Below are 14,687 nucleotides of genomic sequence, written 5' to 3'. Positions count from 1 at the left end.
GAGTATCACATACCTGTCCCAAAGGTATGACATACGATGCATCCGAAAGAAGACTTAGGTTCCTTTTCGAATCAAGAGCGTTAGGATTCCTGGCAGTCTCCGATATCAACGGCACGCCGTTGCATGTGGTAACAATATTTACGATACGATACGTCAGCTAGCCTGACATGCCGTACAATTGTATAGAAGTAACCCTCATCTCGACTCCTTCAAGATCACTTGTTTGAAGTGCCATTCCATATGCGACCCCTGAGCAAACAAACAATCAGCAATTGGTATGCACGTAGTTTTCTACATTCGTTGGCTATAATGAAAGTCGAAGTAGCACTACGAAGCCTTTTTATCGCGCAGTTTATTACGTTGTTAGAATTCGAGAGCTGTCAGAAATGCTCTTTACATCATATAACAGGCAATAATGATATTTAAATCCCACGTGAGCCGGACCAGTGGTTTTCGTTACATATCACTCCGCGTCCTCTTTCTGGTTCATACAGGACTCTTCGACCAGCTAGTCTTTTCCCTCCCCCTATCGAACCCAAGCGATAACCGCGGTGGTAACGTACTAGGATTTTCTGCCGAGGCAAAATCCATAATCTGGACCTGTCTTTCTTCCAGCTCTTGCGGCCCAAGCAGTGAGGGCGTACATGTAATGCAGTCCTCAGCACCTGCGATGAAGCTGGTTCTTTTGTTGACCGTGACGGTCTCTATCTTGGGCAAGACGACCCGATCGGTGTGTTCCAGGTTCAGCCGGGTGCCGACGGCAGTGACGCGCATCCTGCGACCACCTGACAGATCTTCGTCATCATCGTCGAGATCGTTGTTGATAATGTCGTTACTGTGGATGCTGCCGGTCGGGCTACCCACGGGCGTCATCTCCTCGAGACGCATGACGACCTCGACTGCTTTTTCGTCCTCGATCACTTTTGGGTGGCGTTTGGCGAAATAGCGAGCGTATTTGTAGAGGGACCAGTAGCAGCTGCCAACGTTGACGAGGGTGAGGATTAGTTTGTAAGGCATCTGAAAAAATTGTTAGACGGTGGCTCGAGCTTGCAGTACTGTGGAGTGAAGGGCAACGTACATAATACACGAGCAGCACCGTCCAGCTGATTCGCTCACTCCGCATCCGCAAATGCACCTCGTTGAATATTAAAACGTTGATTAAGTAGAGTAAGACAGTGCCGCCGAGCAGGATGCCGCAGAAGGATGGCTGAACGATGAATGAGATGGTGATGACGAATGGTGTGAGGAGGTACAGGAGAGTTTCGTAGACCTAGATCGCCAGTTAGCCAGTTGACCTTCAGAGGCCATGCTCCAAGTCACTCACCTCCTGAAAAACGAACAGCTTCGCACCAATCTCCCACCAACCAAGCTTCCAGCTAAACAAGATGTACGCCATGTTGTACCACATGCCATTCACAAAGAAGAAATTCCAGCGCAGGAATCTCTGCTTAAAGACTGTCATCTCACCGAAGCCGCCCCGACTGCCCCCACTGCTGAAGAACACGGCGGGAGGGGTTTCCGTCTCGACAAAAATTGAAGTGCACATCTTAATTCGCCCGCCCAGACGCCGGCAGCTGTGTCCAAAGAACCAATCCTCGGACACGGAGAAACCAGGATGGTCGTGGAATGTGCGGATGAGGAACTGCCTATTCCACAGCGAGATGGCGCCGTGTGGAAAAGTCGCACTTCCGATTTCCCCAGCCAGTGCGCGCTGCAAACCTGAAATCTTATACTCGAGGTCTTGAGCCTGCTGGCACCACGTTCCCTTGGACGAGTCAGGGCCCACACTCTTGATTGTATACCCAATCGATTGAACATTGCCCTTCAACCTGTCACTGACAACAGGGAAATTGGGCGGCAAAGCGCAGTCATCGTCAATGAGCAAGACATTCTCGAACCCCTTAGCCGCGTAGCACCCAACAAACTGGGCCACAATCTTAGAGCCGACGGGACACCAGATGTGGTTCACGCCGTAGGGACGGCAGACCTCCTCGGTAGTGTCCAGGGGCGTGGGGGAGTTGCCGTTAGCGATGACGAAGATATTGGATGGGGGAAAGACTTTCAGTGCGGCGGCCAGAGTGGGGCCGACTATGTTGGCGGATTTGTAGCAGGGGATTAGGAGGGCGGTGCCACGGACTCCGGGGATCTCGTTTCGGTCGAAGTCGGCGGGGTGTTCGATAATGGGCGGCTCCTTCTCGAAGAAGATCAGGAGGGGGGAGAAGGAGTATCTGGGACCACAGTCAGAATTCAACGATAAGCATTGGTCCAAACGGAACAGGACTCACAGCACAGCGATTCCAAGGGTGATGGACCACCCCCCCGGAAGAACAAACTTTGTATCCACAACCCAGTACATCCAGTACACGGCCCCATGCCAGAGGGGCATTCCAACGAGGACGAAGTAGATGAAGCAGACGAGAAGAAGATAAATGCTGCACTCGAACAAGATCTGCACCCAACGTTTGCGTTCCAGCTCGACGCCTCTTGACTTGGCTCGAGTGTACACATCGTAGATACTACTCTTCCGTACCAAATCGGTGACATTCCGAGCCGTCTGCTGAACTGCATCGGGCACGACGGCATGGACAATAGTCTTGATGGTTCCCGAGCGCTGTGGCACCTGGTTTCGCTCAGTGCCGTAGCCTTCCGAAGAGACGCGGGGCAAGTCCGAGTCGTAGCAAGAACTCCCTGCGGATGAGACAGCACTCCTACTTTGGCTTCTTGTGGGCTCTTGGGATCGCGATGGGTTTTCGTCAAACATGAAAGTGTTGGATCCACGAAGCGGCTTCAAAGGAGCGAGAGGGAGTTTTGTCCTGCTCGCCTGGGCAGATTCCGTCTCATAGGTTGTAATTGGGTCGCTCGTCTTCCTGGGTCGTCCGACTCTGTCCGGACGGCTTCGTGCCCCGTGGTTCACGGTCGACGATCTCCATAGTTGCTTTCCATCTCGGCACAGATTGGCGTGCCGGTGTAGGGCGTTCTGAACCGGCCCGCTCCCGTTCAGACGCTGTTTTACTCTGTCTCGTTTATCGGCGGTCCATTCCTGGGTCCCGTCAACTGTGGTGAGCAAATGCTCGGGGATAACCACGTCTGCTATCCTTTTGGAAGCTTCTCTTTTCACAACCATCTTCAAAACGAAAGGACGCCGACTCGGCTAAACCAACAAAATCTATTAAATTTATGAGTTTCGCAAGAAGAGTAGCAAGATATCTACAAAAGATTTTGACAGGGTTCCGACGTATAAAGTAGACATGGGTAGTCCCTTCGTCATAATACGAGTCGACCAAGGCCAAGGGGCGTGTTCTCCTTCGTGTATGCGTGTTCCAATACTTTACGGGACATCAACTCGAAGCTATCACGTAACTGATTCACTCGTATGGAGCTCAGCATGCGCTGGACTCATCGTAGTCCGAAGTTGGTCCTCGTAAACTGCTCCATTGGTCTTATTGAGTGGGGTGGTAGGGCAGGCAGACTTACCGGGTGCGCTCCTTTGGGATCCGCAGCGTCTAGACACGACTAGCATATTGGCGTTTTTGGATTTTTTGGCCTAAGCTGGCCCTGTCGTAAATTAGAGATTTCACGAGTGGGCTTGCGAGAGACCCCCTATTCGCTAGTTCGCTGTCGTTGCGGGTTTGGAACTCAAACTCGGGTTGAACCCAAAGCGAGGGTCCAGGCTTGACCACCGTCTGACAGGCATGGGCGGTTTCGAGTCATGTTCGTCCTCTCAATTCATTTTAGAACTGAACTTGGCAGCGAATTTCGGCCCCAGGCTCCCACGTGGGTGACACGGCCCGTTGTATCGCATAAAAGGATGCACTCAAACAATCTCGTTGAATCAAAATGTTTGAAACCCGTTCTTGTTGTAGTGTATTGGAATCCGCGTTATCAGACAGAAGTATTTTGCGTACCGTACTCGAGTCAAATACCGTCCTCCACCCTTGATTTTGATTTCGTGTCTAGGACGTTGATCACCAACCGACCAATAGCGAGCTAAGAAAATATGGACACAATATCCACGTGTACAGGTATCGAAAAAATTAAGAGGATTATTAGTGGTAACCAGTGGCTATTCAGGTCGCACAGATAGACCCTGGTTCGTAGTCATCAAGATTGAACCAATCAAGTATCTACCTATAATGCTGAAGGCATGGCGCCAGACTAGTATTCGGTGAATCTCGTCATCTCATCTCATCCGCACCTAGCAGGAAGTAGTCAACCCCGTCACTGTACAGTACGTCCCATCCGGTCCAGATCCGATCTTCGGCGGCTCGTCCCCATTATTGTTCCCCGTGTAGCGATCACAGTTCTTGCCGTCATCCTGGCAACAGTTCGTGATGACGCAGGTGTCGCCGTAGTTGGTGTTGATGCCGCAGAGGACACCGCCGTCGACGCCGATGCTGTTGGAGATCAAGATGTGGCGAGCTCCCCCATTATTAGAGCAGTTGCCGCAGCTACGTACCATCTTTCCGTAGTCGTTGGCGTAGAAGTTCTTGATGTCGACGGTGCCGAAGCCGTTGAATTGAATGATCTTGTCCGCTGCGTGGAAGGCGCCCCCGCCGTTGACGTAGGAGGTGCCGGTAGATTGTTTGAGGGTGCTAAGCGCGTGTGGGTCAGTGTTGTTGAGCATACTTTGGGCAGGGTTCCCGGTGGGGACTTACAGTGCGTCCTCGCAGACGTCGGACCACCAGACATTGTTCAGAGTGCTGTCGAAGGTGTCAATACAGTTCGCTATCTACAACTGGGATGATAGTATCGACATACCATGTACCCTGGCAGTGAACTCCCTCGGCTTGCCCAGGACCAATGATGACGTTGGAGAGAGTAGCGCCGCTGGCGAGGACGAACATGGCGTCCGCCTCACCCGTCTCAGTCTGTTCCTCGCAGACAACAGCTACGTACTTATAAGATTCACTGGAACGTACATGACCAAGGATGCGGTTTACTCACGGTAACGATCGTACATCTTCATTCCACCATCGAAAGAAGCACTCACAGTGATGGCTTTCGATGTGGACACAGCTCCCGAAGACTTGGGCAGCGCCGTAGTGATACCAGTGGGTGTGCTGCCTGAGCCAACACTCGTAGTGGTTGTTGTCTTCAGCGTGGTAGTAGTAGTTGCGGCGGCCGTGCCGGTGTAGTAGCAAGAACACTCCTTCGAGATCTGGCTCGGCTTGTTGGAGCAGTTAGAGGCCCATGATGGGAGACCAGTGGTGGCCGTCACGGCGCTCTTAGTGAAGGTACCGCAGAAGGTGGCAACCGCCGCGTTGGCACTGATGTAGCTTGCGCATTTGTCTGTGTCAGGATTGGCACAGCCCAGAACGACTGGGATAAGGCTGAGGAGAACGTAGCCGTGCATCTTGACTGGGCTCAAGGTGATCTTTCTGCAAATCGATGTCTAGAGTGAGAGATTTGCCCTATTCAACTACATAGGCTCCTAGAGAGCCATCGGCATGAGCTACTTATACTCCATACTCCCGGCCTATTTCAAAGATTGACATAATGTGGACATGTTTATCGAACATACACAAGGGCGACATCAAGATGTTCGATATTATTTGCATTGATACCATTTAGGGATTGTATTTCTCCGTCCGACTTCCACCAGTCACTGGTGCTCAACCGCATCAGGATTGGAACAGGAACGTAGCTTGGATGACAGGCGCTGGATGGCGTAGGCACAAGTGAAGTCAAAATTAGGCCAGGCTAGAACGTTTTATGAAACACGGCTCTTGTTGGTTGAGAATGAATCACCAGGTGTGACAAGGGGCGTCCGCCTCAGCGCTGCCGAACCAGGCAATGGCCTCGAGATAAGCTCAGATAGGATGCAAGTCTTACGCCGAAAATGGTTCCATCCAGTTAACCGGGCTACATCCCTGTGCCCAATTCGTGGAAAATGTCTTCAGATTCTGCCCATAGCCCAAATATGTCTTCCTCTCACTCCATCGTGTGCATCCATCTTGCGGCCTGCCATGGCGGCAAATCCACGCGTTGTCGAGGCTTGGCAAGCCCCAGGGTACAGCTGAAAGCTTGTCGGGTGACGCATGTGCTATCGGGTTTCCCGTACTGCTATATTCCGCCAGCTGTATGGGAACCTGCAGCTAATGTAGATAAGAGAAAATAGGACATTCCAGTTCCAGGCCTGGAGAATGCTGCGGGTTGCAACAGATTGGGAACAAGGGGACTTAACCCACCAATGATCGAAAAAAAACCCACCCATAGCTTGGCATCATCCCCGGAATATGAACGACCGCATACAAGGATTAAAGGCTTGGCAGTTCTTGTCAGGCACACACCTCTAGCAAGGAAACGCCTATCAAGTCAGTGGGATTGAGGATTGTCCTCGGATTATTCTGCTGTCTCCATACTCGGTAGAACAAGCCAAACGAGAACTATTTTGCGGGAGTTCCAACAACATTCCAAATATTTAAGCTAAACGAATAACCGACGTATACTCTAGGTGATTGCACGACAATATGTCGGACCGCGCTAGCCTTCGATTCCAGCAATTGTCTTTTCCGTTTACCGCTACTACAGCCAGTTGACTGATAATGGATGGACTCTGAGAACCAAACCCTTGGCAATGGCCAACAGTCAGAACTTCGGGAGCCAAATCTCGTGTGTATAGCACTTGACTAAGTATGCTGCCTAAAGTTATACTTTTCTGTACTTAAGACCCTTATGGCGATCTTCACTCCTTTGGATTCAAAAGGGGGGGGGGAAGGGGGAATGTCAAAGACACATTCAATTCTACGCCTTATTCCAGCTTGCAAGAAGTCCGATACAGTATTCAAAGATTATTAATATTATCATATGCATGTCCGCAGGTTACAATCGAGTAGCAAATATATTCGGGTTCGACATGCTTGCTGTGATTGTCACGCCAGTTTCCTCTATGAGCCGGGGATTCCTCAAACAAGCTTTTTACGCGAACCATGGCGCTGCAAGAACCCATGTCTCATTTTCTCATTTTCTTGTCAAGTAAAATTACATCTTTATTTTCATTGACCAATACCTGACGACTGCTGTCTGTCTCATTATACGAAAGACTTAGAGTCAAGGATACACGACTCACGAAAGCAACTTCGAGTTGACACAGACATGACTTCTGGTATTTCAAGTTGCCATTATGCGAATACATTCGACTTCGTGACGTGCCAGAAACCCGACCGGCCTTCAAATCCAAATTTGCGTGATATTGGAAAACTCGAACCAGGAACTCGTCGAGATTATTAGCAAGCTTCAAGCAATTCACTGAAGACGGAGACTTGTTTTTGCACTGCGCAGTGACTTGATTGAGTTACCAAAACCATACCAATACGAAAACCCTAAAATGCTATATCCTGTCCAGTAAATGAGTGTATAGGCACGAGGCCTTAAATCCTATCCGGTCCGATGCAACCAAGCCATACCAAATATAGCGCGCTTGTAATGCTACCATCCATCCAACCATGCAATATTTCCACCTTTCCACCGCCTCGAGTGATTCTCCTGTTGACCGAAAACACTCATACTACGAAAGAGAAAACCCCATTTCATCTTTGCAAAGACATAGAAAATTGACCGGTTGATGAGGTTGCCGGTATGAAGCGAGCCGCTTAGCAGCCAACATCGAAAGCGACGAAGCTCTGGCCATTGGTGGGTGGAGGAAGCTGGGCGGCAGCGACGTTGAACAGGCGGCATTGCTTGGCCTCGCCGGCGTTGAAGGTGCCGAACTCGATGGATTTGCAGCCGTTGGTGCTCTGGCCCAGAGCTAGGCAGGCGTCGGACGAAGTAATCGCGGCGTCGGACTTAAGGGGAGTAGGGGCAGAACCAGAGCCCGTGGGCTCGGCACCGCAGATGTCACGCTTCTGTTGTTGTTGTTGTTGCTGCTCCTGGCCAGCGGCTGTGCCAGTCTCTCCAGTGGTGGCTCCAGTGTCAGATCCAGTGTTGGCGAGCTCGCCATGGGGAGCAGCGGCGGTAGGCTTAGTGTTAGGAACACTACCGCAGCCGACATCGTAGACGACCAAGTTAGTGGCCTGCGCGGGGACCTGGGCAGCGGCTACGGAGAAGAGTTCGCAGGTGGGGGCATCGGCGTTGGGGGGCAGGCCAAAGACGAAGGATTTGCAGTTGGCGTCAGCCTCGCAGAGAGCCTGACAGGCGTCGGCCGTGGAGGCAGTCGGCGAAGAGAGGGGTGTCTGGCTGCTGCTGGCGCTGGGGGTGGCGCCGCAGGTGTCGGCGCGAGCCATGAGCGTGGTGGGCATGCCGGAGGCGTGCGAGGCCATCAGGGCGGCGACGAGGGCGATAGTGGAGGTGGTGAACTGCATTTTGATGGTTGTTGTTTGTTTGGTTGGCAAGTGAAGAAGTTGGATAGATGAAGCGATTGATTCTTTAGTGAAAGTCTGGAGGATGTTGAAAGATTGTAGTGGTCGTAGTGGGTTGACTGTGAGTGAGGATGGTGATGAGGAAAGAATATGTCTTTGGGGTGAGATTCATTCCTTTCTTATATCTGAAATGTCCAACAGTAAAACTTCCTGTTGTCTGCTCCTGGGCCCTGACCCGCCGTATCGTGACCGAGTAAACGTTTCTCGTGGAGTCACAATCCTGGTTTCCAACTTCATCGACACCGGCTATGGGAGACACGCGTGTGCTTGCGAAAGCCATGCAAAGCGCAACCTGCTGCGGTTGCCGGCCGAAAGCGTCGGCTCATTGGTTCGTGGTTCGTCTTTACAATGTCTCAGGCGGCAGTGCAGTACATACCAGTGGGTTATAGCGGAGCGCTGCGGTTAACTGCCGGCGCTATCACGAGAACCGTTCCAGAACTAATGGAGAAAAACGTGTACAGGCGTGGCTTGGGTGTTCGTCCCGCAGTGTTTCAGTCTGATTGAACCCCTAAATATTAGTTTCCAAGTCGTTGTTCAAGCGGGTGGTCCGAGGACGTGTTGCCAAGCATGAACAGTAGTATACTGGGGCTGTGGGCTTCCCGATGCGGAATCAACAATCATGCATTAACGAGCCTCACCAACTCTGTGGGGCCGGGTTTATAGTCCTGAGCGCTGCGCCCTCCCAATGCCAGTATGATCTTGGCTTTTGTTAGCAAAAGCTTTTCTCATCAATTACGCAGGCATATCCATATGTCCCCGCTCACCAGGGATAGGAGGATGAAAATAGCTCGAATAACCTCACCATGGAGTCTGGAGATGTCAAATCTGCCTTGCCTTGCCTTACCTTGCAGAAACAAGCGAGCCAGTCAATCAATATTCAATCATGTCTCGTACAGACTGCAGCAATTACACAAGGCCATTCGAGCAGTTGTCATCCGATTCAATCTATAGTTGCTAGACCCTCAATAGATCCATTGCTTAGTCTCAACCGCCTAAGGTTTGACACATCAAACCAATAAATGCACGTTTCATCCGATCTATTGAGTAGGAGAAACATTTCAGTCGATCTACTGTGTAGAAAGCATCCAAAATATTTCATCCGAACATGAACAGAGTTTGGTGGCACGACACTGCGAAAAACGGGTAACGGGTTAAGCGAGCATGGACCCGGATGCCTACAATCCGTAGGGCTGTGCACTGGCGCTCGTTTAGTTGTCGGCGACGCGCGTACTATAACCCCGTGTAGTATACCCTCAAATAAACGTAAGCTTTCTGGGGTAAAGATGACTTCATAGGTCTAATATTTGGACAGGTCTAGATCACCGGCTACAATGGGCGGCTACAATGACTTCCAACTGATGATTTTAGGTTCTTACAATAGAGGAAGCTGGTCATATTTGGGCTTGCTTGCCTCTGTTGGGATGGGGAGGAGATAATGGACGACCAGGTATCTTGAGGCCACGGTACTACAGTCGAAAACTTACTATTGCTTCCCATTGATTTAGCTTGCAGCTTCAGACCGTGTCATTGATATAAACACGACTTTGCAAGTACCCTCCATTAAATCATACGGGCCGTGGTTTGTTTCTCAGCTGCACATGGTCTGGTCAGTTCCTCTTGGCAATATCGATTGCCGGATAGCCACTTATTCTTCAAGTCGTTGTTGTGGTCTGAAACGATTACTGAGTAATGATGCTTGCTCCGGAGGGCGGTGTGAGAAGTGGGACGATGATACGAAAAGGTAGGGGGACCCACTGGTTAGGTGAATCCCATTCAATTAGATACTATAACGTTGCGCACTGCTGCATTATAGCATCCTCCCCCCTAGGTGCACTCATCAGACGACGACGAACGACAAGACACAAGAACTATATGGTACTGCTTACCTCTTGAGCTCTCTTCTGCTTCACGTCATATCTATGATCTTCGATATTTCCCAAGGTGTCCCAATGATTTCATCCCATTATCAGATCGTTTATACTTTTCTTAAAAGGAAAAGCTCCTTGATTTGATTATATTTATTTATTACAAAGTCACAAGTGTTGACATGTACTACTCGAAGGATGGCCAGCCCCTTTTGCGAAGTCGTTGTCTCTCACGGCCCATCAAGAGACTCATGCCCTAGAGATGATATTGCCATGTCGAAAGCAGATGGAAGCCCTTACATGCTGCGAATCATCTGTGAGTCAATAATTCCAGATTTCAACTATCATTGCCCGTGGTAGCAGATCAGGCTTGCTTGAAAGAGTTGCTTCTTGCTTCTTGCACCTCTGCTGTCACTTGTAGCAGCCTGGAGCGGGGCGTTATTGCGCCCGACTTCTTCTTTTCTGTTCCATTTTGTCGGACCGCACCAGTCCTTTGTTCTTGCTCTTTCATGCTCGGCGACTGATTTACAGTTTCTCGACTTGCTCTGGTGTAAGCAGCCAATATGCACACTTTTCTGTACTCAAGGTTCTTATGACCACCTTCACTACTTTGGACTTGGGGGGAGTAGAGACAACATCAGTTCTATTCTTTTTCCTAGCTTGCAGTAAGTCCGATACATTTATTTTCTTCCACTCCCAGTGCTTCAGTGTCAGGAAACAACTCCCCCCGGTTAACGCTGCACTGCTGAATATGTAGTAACATTGTGGACAGCTTCAATGGGCCGCCCCTCTCCATGGAAACCTTCTACACCACAACGTTATAACTTATTTATACGCAGTTGTTCTCGGTGGGCCCGGGTTGTACGTCAACGACATCTCGTCCTCGAGCTCGGTAAATTCAACCACATGATTGCCATGCCCCTTGCTGGAATGCCGCTCGCTGGGCTCATCATGGTGCACGGTGACTTCGACATCGAATCTTCTGTTGATGCCAGTTCCGTGCCCGGGCTCAGCCTGCGCCCTGGACTTGGTGAAGGACCTTAGGCCCACGGCGCGCTCGGTGGGGTCGTATTTCTGGTTGTGGCAATTTCTGTTCCGGGTGGAATAGGAAAGGGAGTTGAAATGGGCGTCGGAATTCTTGCCCTGTGCCAAGCGCGTGATCAGAGATGCCATGGACATTTCAATGTTGAGCTTGACCATGTAGGCCACGGGGTGGAATTGGATGTAGACTACCTCATTGGGCAGGGACATCAGACCGATCAACATTGCCTGGAAAGGGGTGTTAGCATCAGTTGCTTAAGTTTGGATGAAGGTGGCAACTCACGTCCATAGCAACCGACAAGACCATGAGCTTGGCGTTGAAGCTGACCAAGGGGGCGTATTTGGTCAAGCCATGTTGCTCGAGGATTCTCTTCTGGACAATGCGCAAGAAGTACCAGTTGAAGCCTGCGTCAACGAACAGGATGAGCACTTTGGATATCCGATCCCAGTACTGGTTGATGGCCACATAGCTGCATTGATATTAGAAATTGGTGACGGGATAATGGCCAGACTCTGGCTTGTTCCCGGGAAGCGACTTACGTGTCACTCGCTGGCGGCACTGTGTGGGCTGGAATCCAGATGCAGAACACGGCCACGTTGATGGTGGTGATGCCCACTACGGTTCCCCATTTCATCCATCGAATCGAGTCCTGCCTTTCCATGATGATGGCTATTCGATTGATAATGATCTGCATGAGAATCTGGACCTCAAAGACCCAGAGAAAGAGGATGAAAAAAAGCACCGGTACTCTGTAAGCATCGGGTGTGTTAGCGACGGATAGGGAGGCCTGATTCCGTTATGGGCAGGCGGACTCACGTGGCTCCAACTATCCCATCTAAAAAGAGCCACCCCAAGATCCCAATGACAATGTTGACGGCGATTTCACCCCATAACATGTAGATGTAGGTGCTTCGAAGAGGGTTCTTGTTCCGCCTTGTTTGCTTGCTAGCCTCCCATACTGTAAGGAAACCGAATCCTATGGTGAAGCCGGCTGCCAAAGAGGCAATTTGGTAATCGGTTTTGTTCGCGGCCATATTTGCGAGTCGCTTGGGTTCCTCGGGAAGTTCGGGAGACTTGCGTGGGTAGTAGGGTCGATTGGGTCGTGCAGTTACTACACATTATTATTGAAGCGTTCACTCGACATTTCCCGTGGCTGGCCACCTTGAAACGGACGCAGGCACCCGTGAGATAGCGTTGAGGCAGGATCCAAGACTTATATCTCACATATATCTCCAACCAAAAAGTCCTGCTCTAGTCTGCAATCTCAGAATCAAGGAAAGAGCAATACCCACTTGGTCCCCTCTCGTCAACGCTACGCTCTTACGCCGTGCCACTGACATCTGTGACAACGTCTTTTTCTAGTACAGTCATTCATCAGGCATGCAATGGGTTTCGGGATTTGCTGATCATTTCGCGTCTTTTCGCTGTTCTTTCGGCAGTCATAAACCATGCACAACCATGTGCAACCCAAGCGGGTCGACCGAATTGTTGAGACGATCAAAACGCTATGAACCCTGCTCCACGTGTCACGGCCGATATACCCGGTGCTAGGCCCTGACTGGTCTCGGGAATGGCAGCCAAATGGGTAACCGGCAGGCATCACCTTCGGTCTAATGTCTTGACATTACTTAACCAAAGACCGCCCCCCTCCTGTTACCCCTCGACGAAGCATCATCGCATTTCAGCTGGAAGCGAGCGCTCAGGGGCGTTGTTGGCACACATGCACGGAAATATGATGGAAATACGTCAAATCATATAAGTCCACTACAAACCGGGAACGTCATCGACTCCACGATGGGCCAATTTGTGATACTTACCTTTGACAAAACATTTGGAGTATGTTCGAGATTTCTGTTCGAGGACCCGAATTGCCTGAAGTTTTATCTTCAGGTCGGATTCAGCTTTCTGCTAGAAAACCTCCTTCTGGCGTGGACAGGCGCGGGTAGGCGGTTCATTCCATGCGGGTTCCTCGTGGCGATTTAGTTCAGACACTAGTCGCAGATACTTTGGACTAGCATCACGCAGTCTTGATATGTGGACCGCTCTTTCTTCGATAGTCCAATCAAACTTGCGAAGTTCAAATATGAAGCAAATCCCAGCTTCCCTTCTTAAGATAAGAACCACTCAATCTACGGCCCATTGATATGAGGTGTTAAGCCGGGATTCATCTACGTCCTCTTCTTATTCATGAGTGGCTACCGTAAACACGGGCAGCGTACTCCACGAGATTCTACTTTACCAGATTCCAGGTTGCAATAGTTCTGTTTCTTTTCTGTCGCAACTGAAACTCAAGAGTTACGGAGATGGCTTCGGACATGTTACTGCACCTGTGGTGATCTGCTGTCGCCATGTGGGACAGTGCCACTGTCCCCGCGAATGCGATTTGAGCAGAGGGAATGGATCAGACTTCAAAGAGGCCTAGCGAACCCTGCTTGTTTTCAATGATCCTTCTGACCGAGTGACTGTGAGAGACTGGGATATAAATTCACTTGTGACCGATCGTCATTCCCGCTCTATATGCGCAAGTTAGGTCGCATATTATAGGTGTCCACTAGCAACCCTCACTCTCATCTGATTATGATAGCACTAAGACTCAGCTGATGAGTTACCACATTTACGTAACGTTTGAGCTATCTTGTCCATGTCCGCAGGAAACGGATATCCTTCCTATCCGCTCTTCTCATTCTTTTTAGTTTCTGCGTCGTTGTGAGTTCTCCATCTCATGCGAACCTAACGAGACGCAGCAATATCAACTACCATGCCGAAATCGGAGTGGTCCTGATGTTTCCATTCATCATTCAACTTGCAGCTCAATTACTCCGCCATAAGTTCATGTTGTGGGAGTTGTCGAGACTGCTCTATGTCAATTAAGAAACATGGCATATGCTAAGTTTAGAACCATGAAATTTCCCAGTATTACCTCTAGGCCGCCAGACCCCTATTGCAGCCCGCATTAACCTCAGCGCTGGACCCAGCCTATGTGCATCATTGAAAACTCAGACAGAATGCTTCCTCCACGGGAAGAGGTATTCAGGTTACCAAACTCGCAGATGCCATCCAGATCCGGCACGATCATGCTTAGCCGGCAATGAAACCCTGCAATTCCTTCCAGTGCATGATACTGAGCAAGTCATCTTTGATCCCCACATGATAAGCGTCCGGAAATGGTGAGTGGCAGACGTGGACTAGTGATTCAGGCTGCGGGGTGAACTAGGCTCGCTACACGAAATATTTTATCCTCCTCTCCCTAGGCCAGCTCAGGCATACAAGCCCGAAACTTACGGAGGACCTTCAGTTGTCAACCTCTCAGATCACTCAACGCTCGGTGACTTCCAATCCGTCTTCAAGTACGGTTATCAAATATGGTCTAACCTAAATGAGAGCTTGAGAAACTCCAGAACCATATGGTCATGGGCTCCTCGG

General features: G+C 50.2%; 4 protein-coding genes across 4 annotated transcripts; all 4 read right to left on the bottom strand.

Moving 5' to 3' along the window:
• Window positions 1–486: 486 nt before the first annotated feature.
• Window positions 487–2,761, bottom strand: BCR38DRAFT_347989 (nucleotide-diphospho-sugar transferase; the record flags this gene model as incomplete). Its single annotated transcript, XM_040856390.1, has 4 exons — window positions 487–1,017; window positions 1,079–1,270; window positions 1,325–2,228; window positions 2,286–2,761. The coding sequence occupies 4 exons, from the start codon at window positions 2,759–2,761 to the stop codon at window positions 487–489; spliced, it is 2,103 nt and encodes a 700-aa protein (XP_040713824.1).
• Window positions 2,762–4,195: 1,434 nt separating this feature from the next.
• BCR38DRAFT_459534 (pectate lyase) lies at window positions 4,196–5,353 on the bottom strand (the record flags this gene model as incomplete). The annotated part of the gene is made up of 4 exons (XM_040862301.1): window positions 4,196–4,592; window positions 4,656–4,700; window positions 4,759–4,888; window positions 4,945–5,353. The coding sequence occupies 4 exons, from the start codon at window positions 5,351–5,353 to the stop codon at window positions 4,196–4,198; spliced, it is 981 nt and encodes a 326-aa protein (XP_040713823.1).
• A 2,239-nt stretch (window positions 5,354–7,592) lies between these two features.
• Window positions 7,593–8,300, bottom strand: BCR38DRAFT_487483 (uncharacterized protein; the record flags this gene model as incomplete). The annotated part of the gene is made up of 1 exon (XM_040864165.1): window positions 7,593–8,300. The coding sequence occupies one exon, from the start codon at window positions 8,298–8,300 to the stop codon at window positions 7,593–7,595; it is 708 nt and encodes a 235-aa protein (XP_040713822.1).
• A 2,649-nt stretch (window positions 8,301–10,949) lies between these two features.
• On the bottom strand, window positions 10,950–12,727 carry BCR38DRAFT_476404 (uncharacterized protein). Its single transcript, XM_040863035.1, has 4 exons — window positions 12,081–12,727; window positions 11,804–12,013; window positions 11,547–11,733; window positions 10,950–11,491 (listed from the first exon to the last, which is right to left on the bottom strand). Exons 1-4 carry the CDS (start codon window positions 12,296–12,298, stop codon window positions 11,048–11,050), a joined length of 1,059 nt encoding a protein of 352 aa, XP_040713821.1. The 5' UTR covers window positions 12,299–12,727; the 3' UTR covers window positions 10,950–11,047.
• Window positions 12,728–14,687: the final 1,960 nt, after the last annotated feature.

The sequence above is a fragment of the Pseudomassariella vexata genome (assembly GCF_002105095.1).
Source record: "Pseudomassariella vexata strain CBS 129021 chromosome Unknown BCR38scaffold_10, whole genome shotgun sequence".
In the NCBI taxonomy this organism is placed as follows: domain Eukaryota; kingdom Fungi; phylum Ascomycota; class Sordariomycetes; order Amphisphaeriales; family Pseudomassariaceae; genus Pseudomassariella; species Pseudomassariella vexata.
The sequence above is the reverse complement of the archived record's forward strand: the minus strand, read 5'-3'. Positions and strand labels throughout refer to the sequence as shown.

What these genes read in the sequence shown, in the direction of transcription:
- BCR38DRAFT_476404 (XM_040863035.1), bottom strand. Translation starts at nt 12,298, where the DNA reads ATGGCCGCGAACAAAACCGATTACCAAATTGCCTCTTTGGCAGCCGGC. An exon ending in GATGGGATAGTTGGAGCCAC is followed by an intron (nt 12,014 to 12,080) that starts GTGAGTCCGCCT and finishes CGATGCTTACAG; the next exon opens with AGTACCGGTGCTTTTTTTCA. An exon ending in GTGCCGCCAGCGAGTGACAC is followed by an intron (nt 11,734 to 11,803) that starts GTAAGTCGCTTC and finishes ATATCAATGCAG; the next exon opens with CTATGTGGCCATCAACCAGT.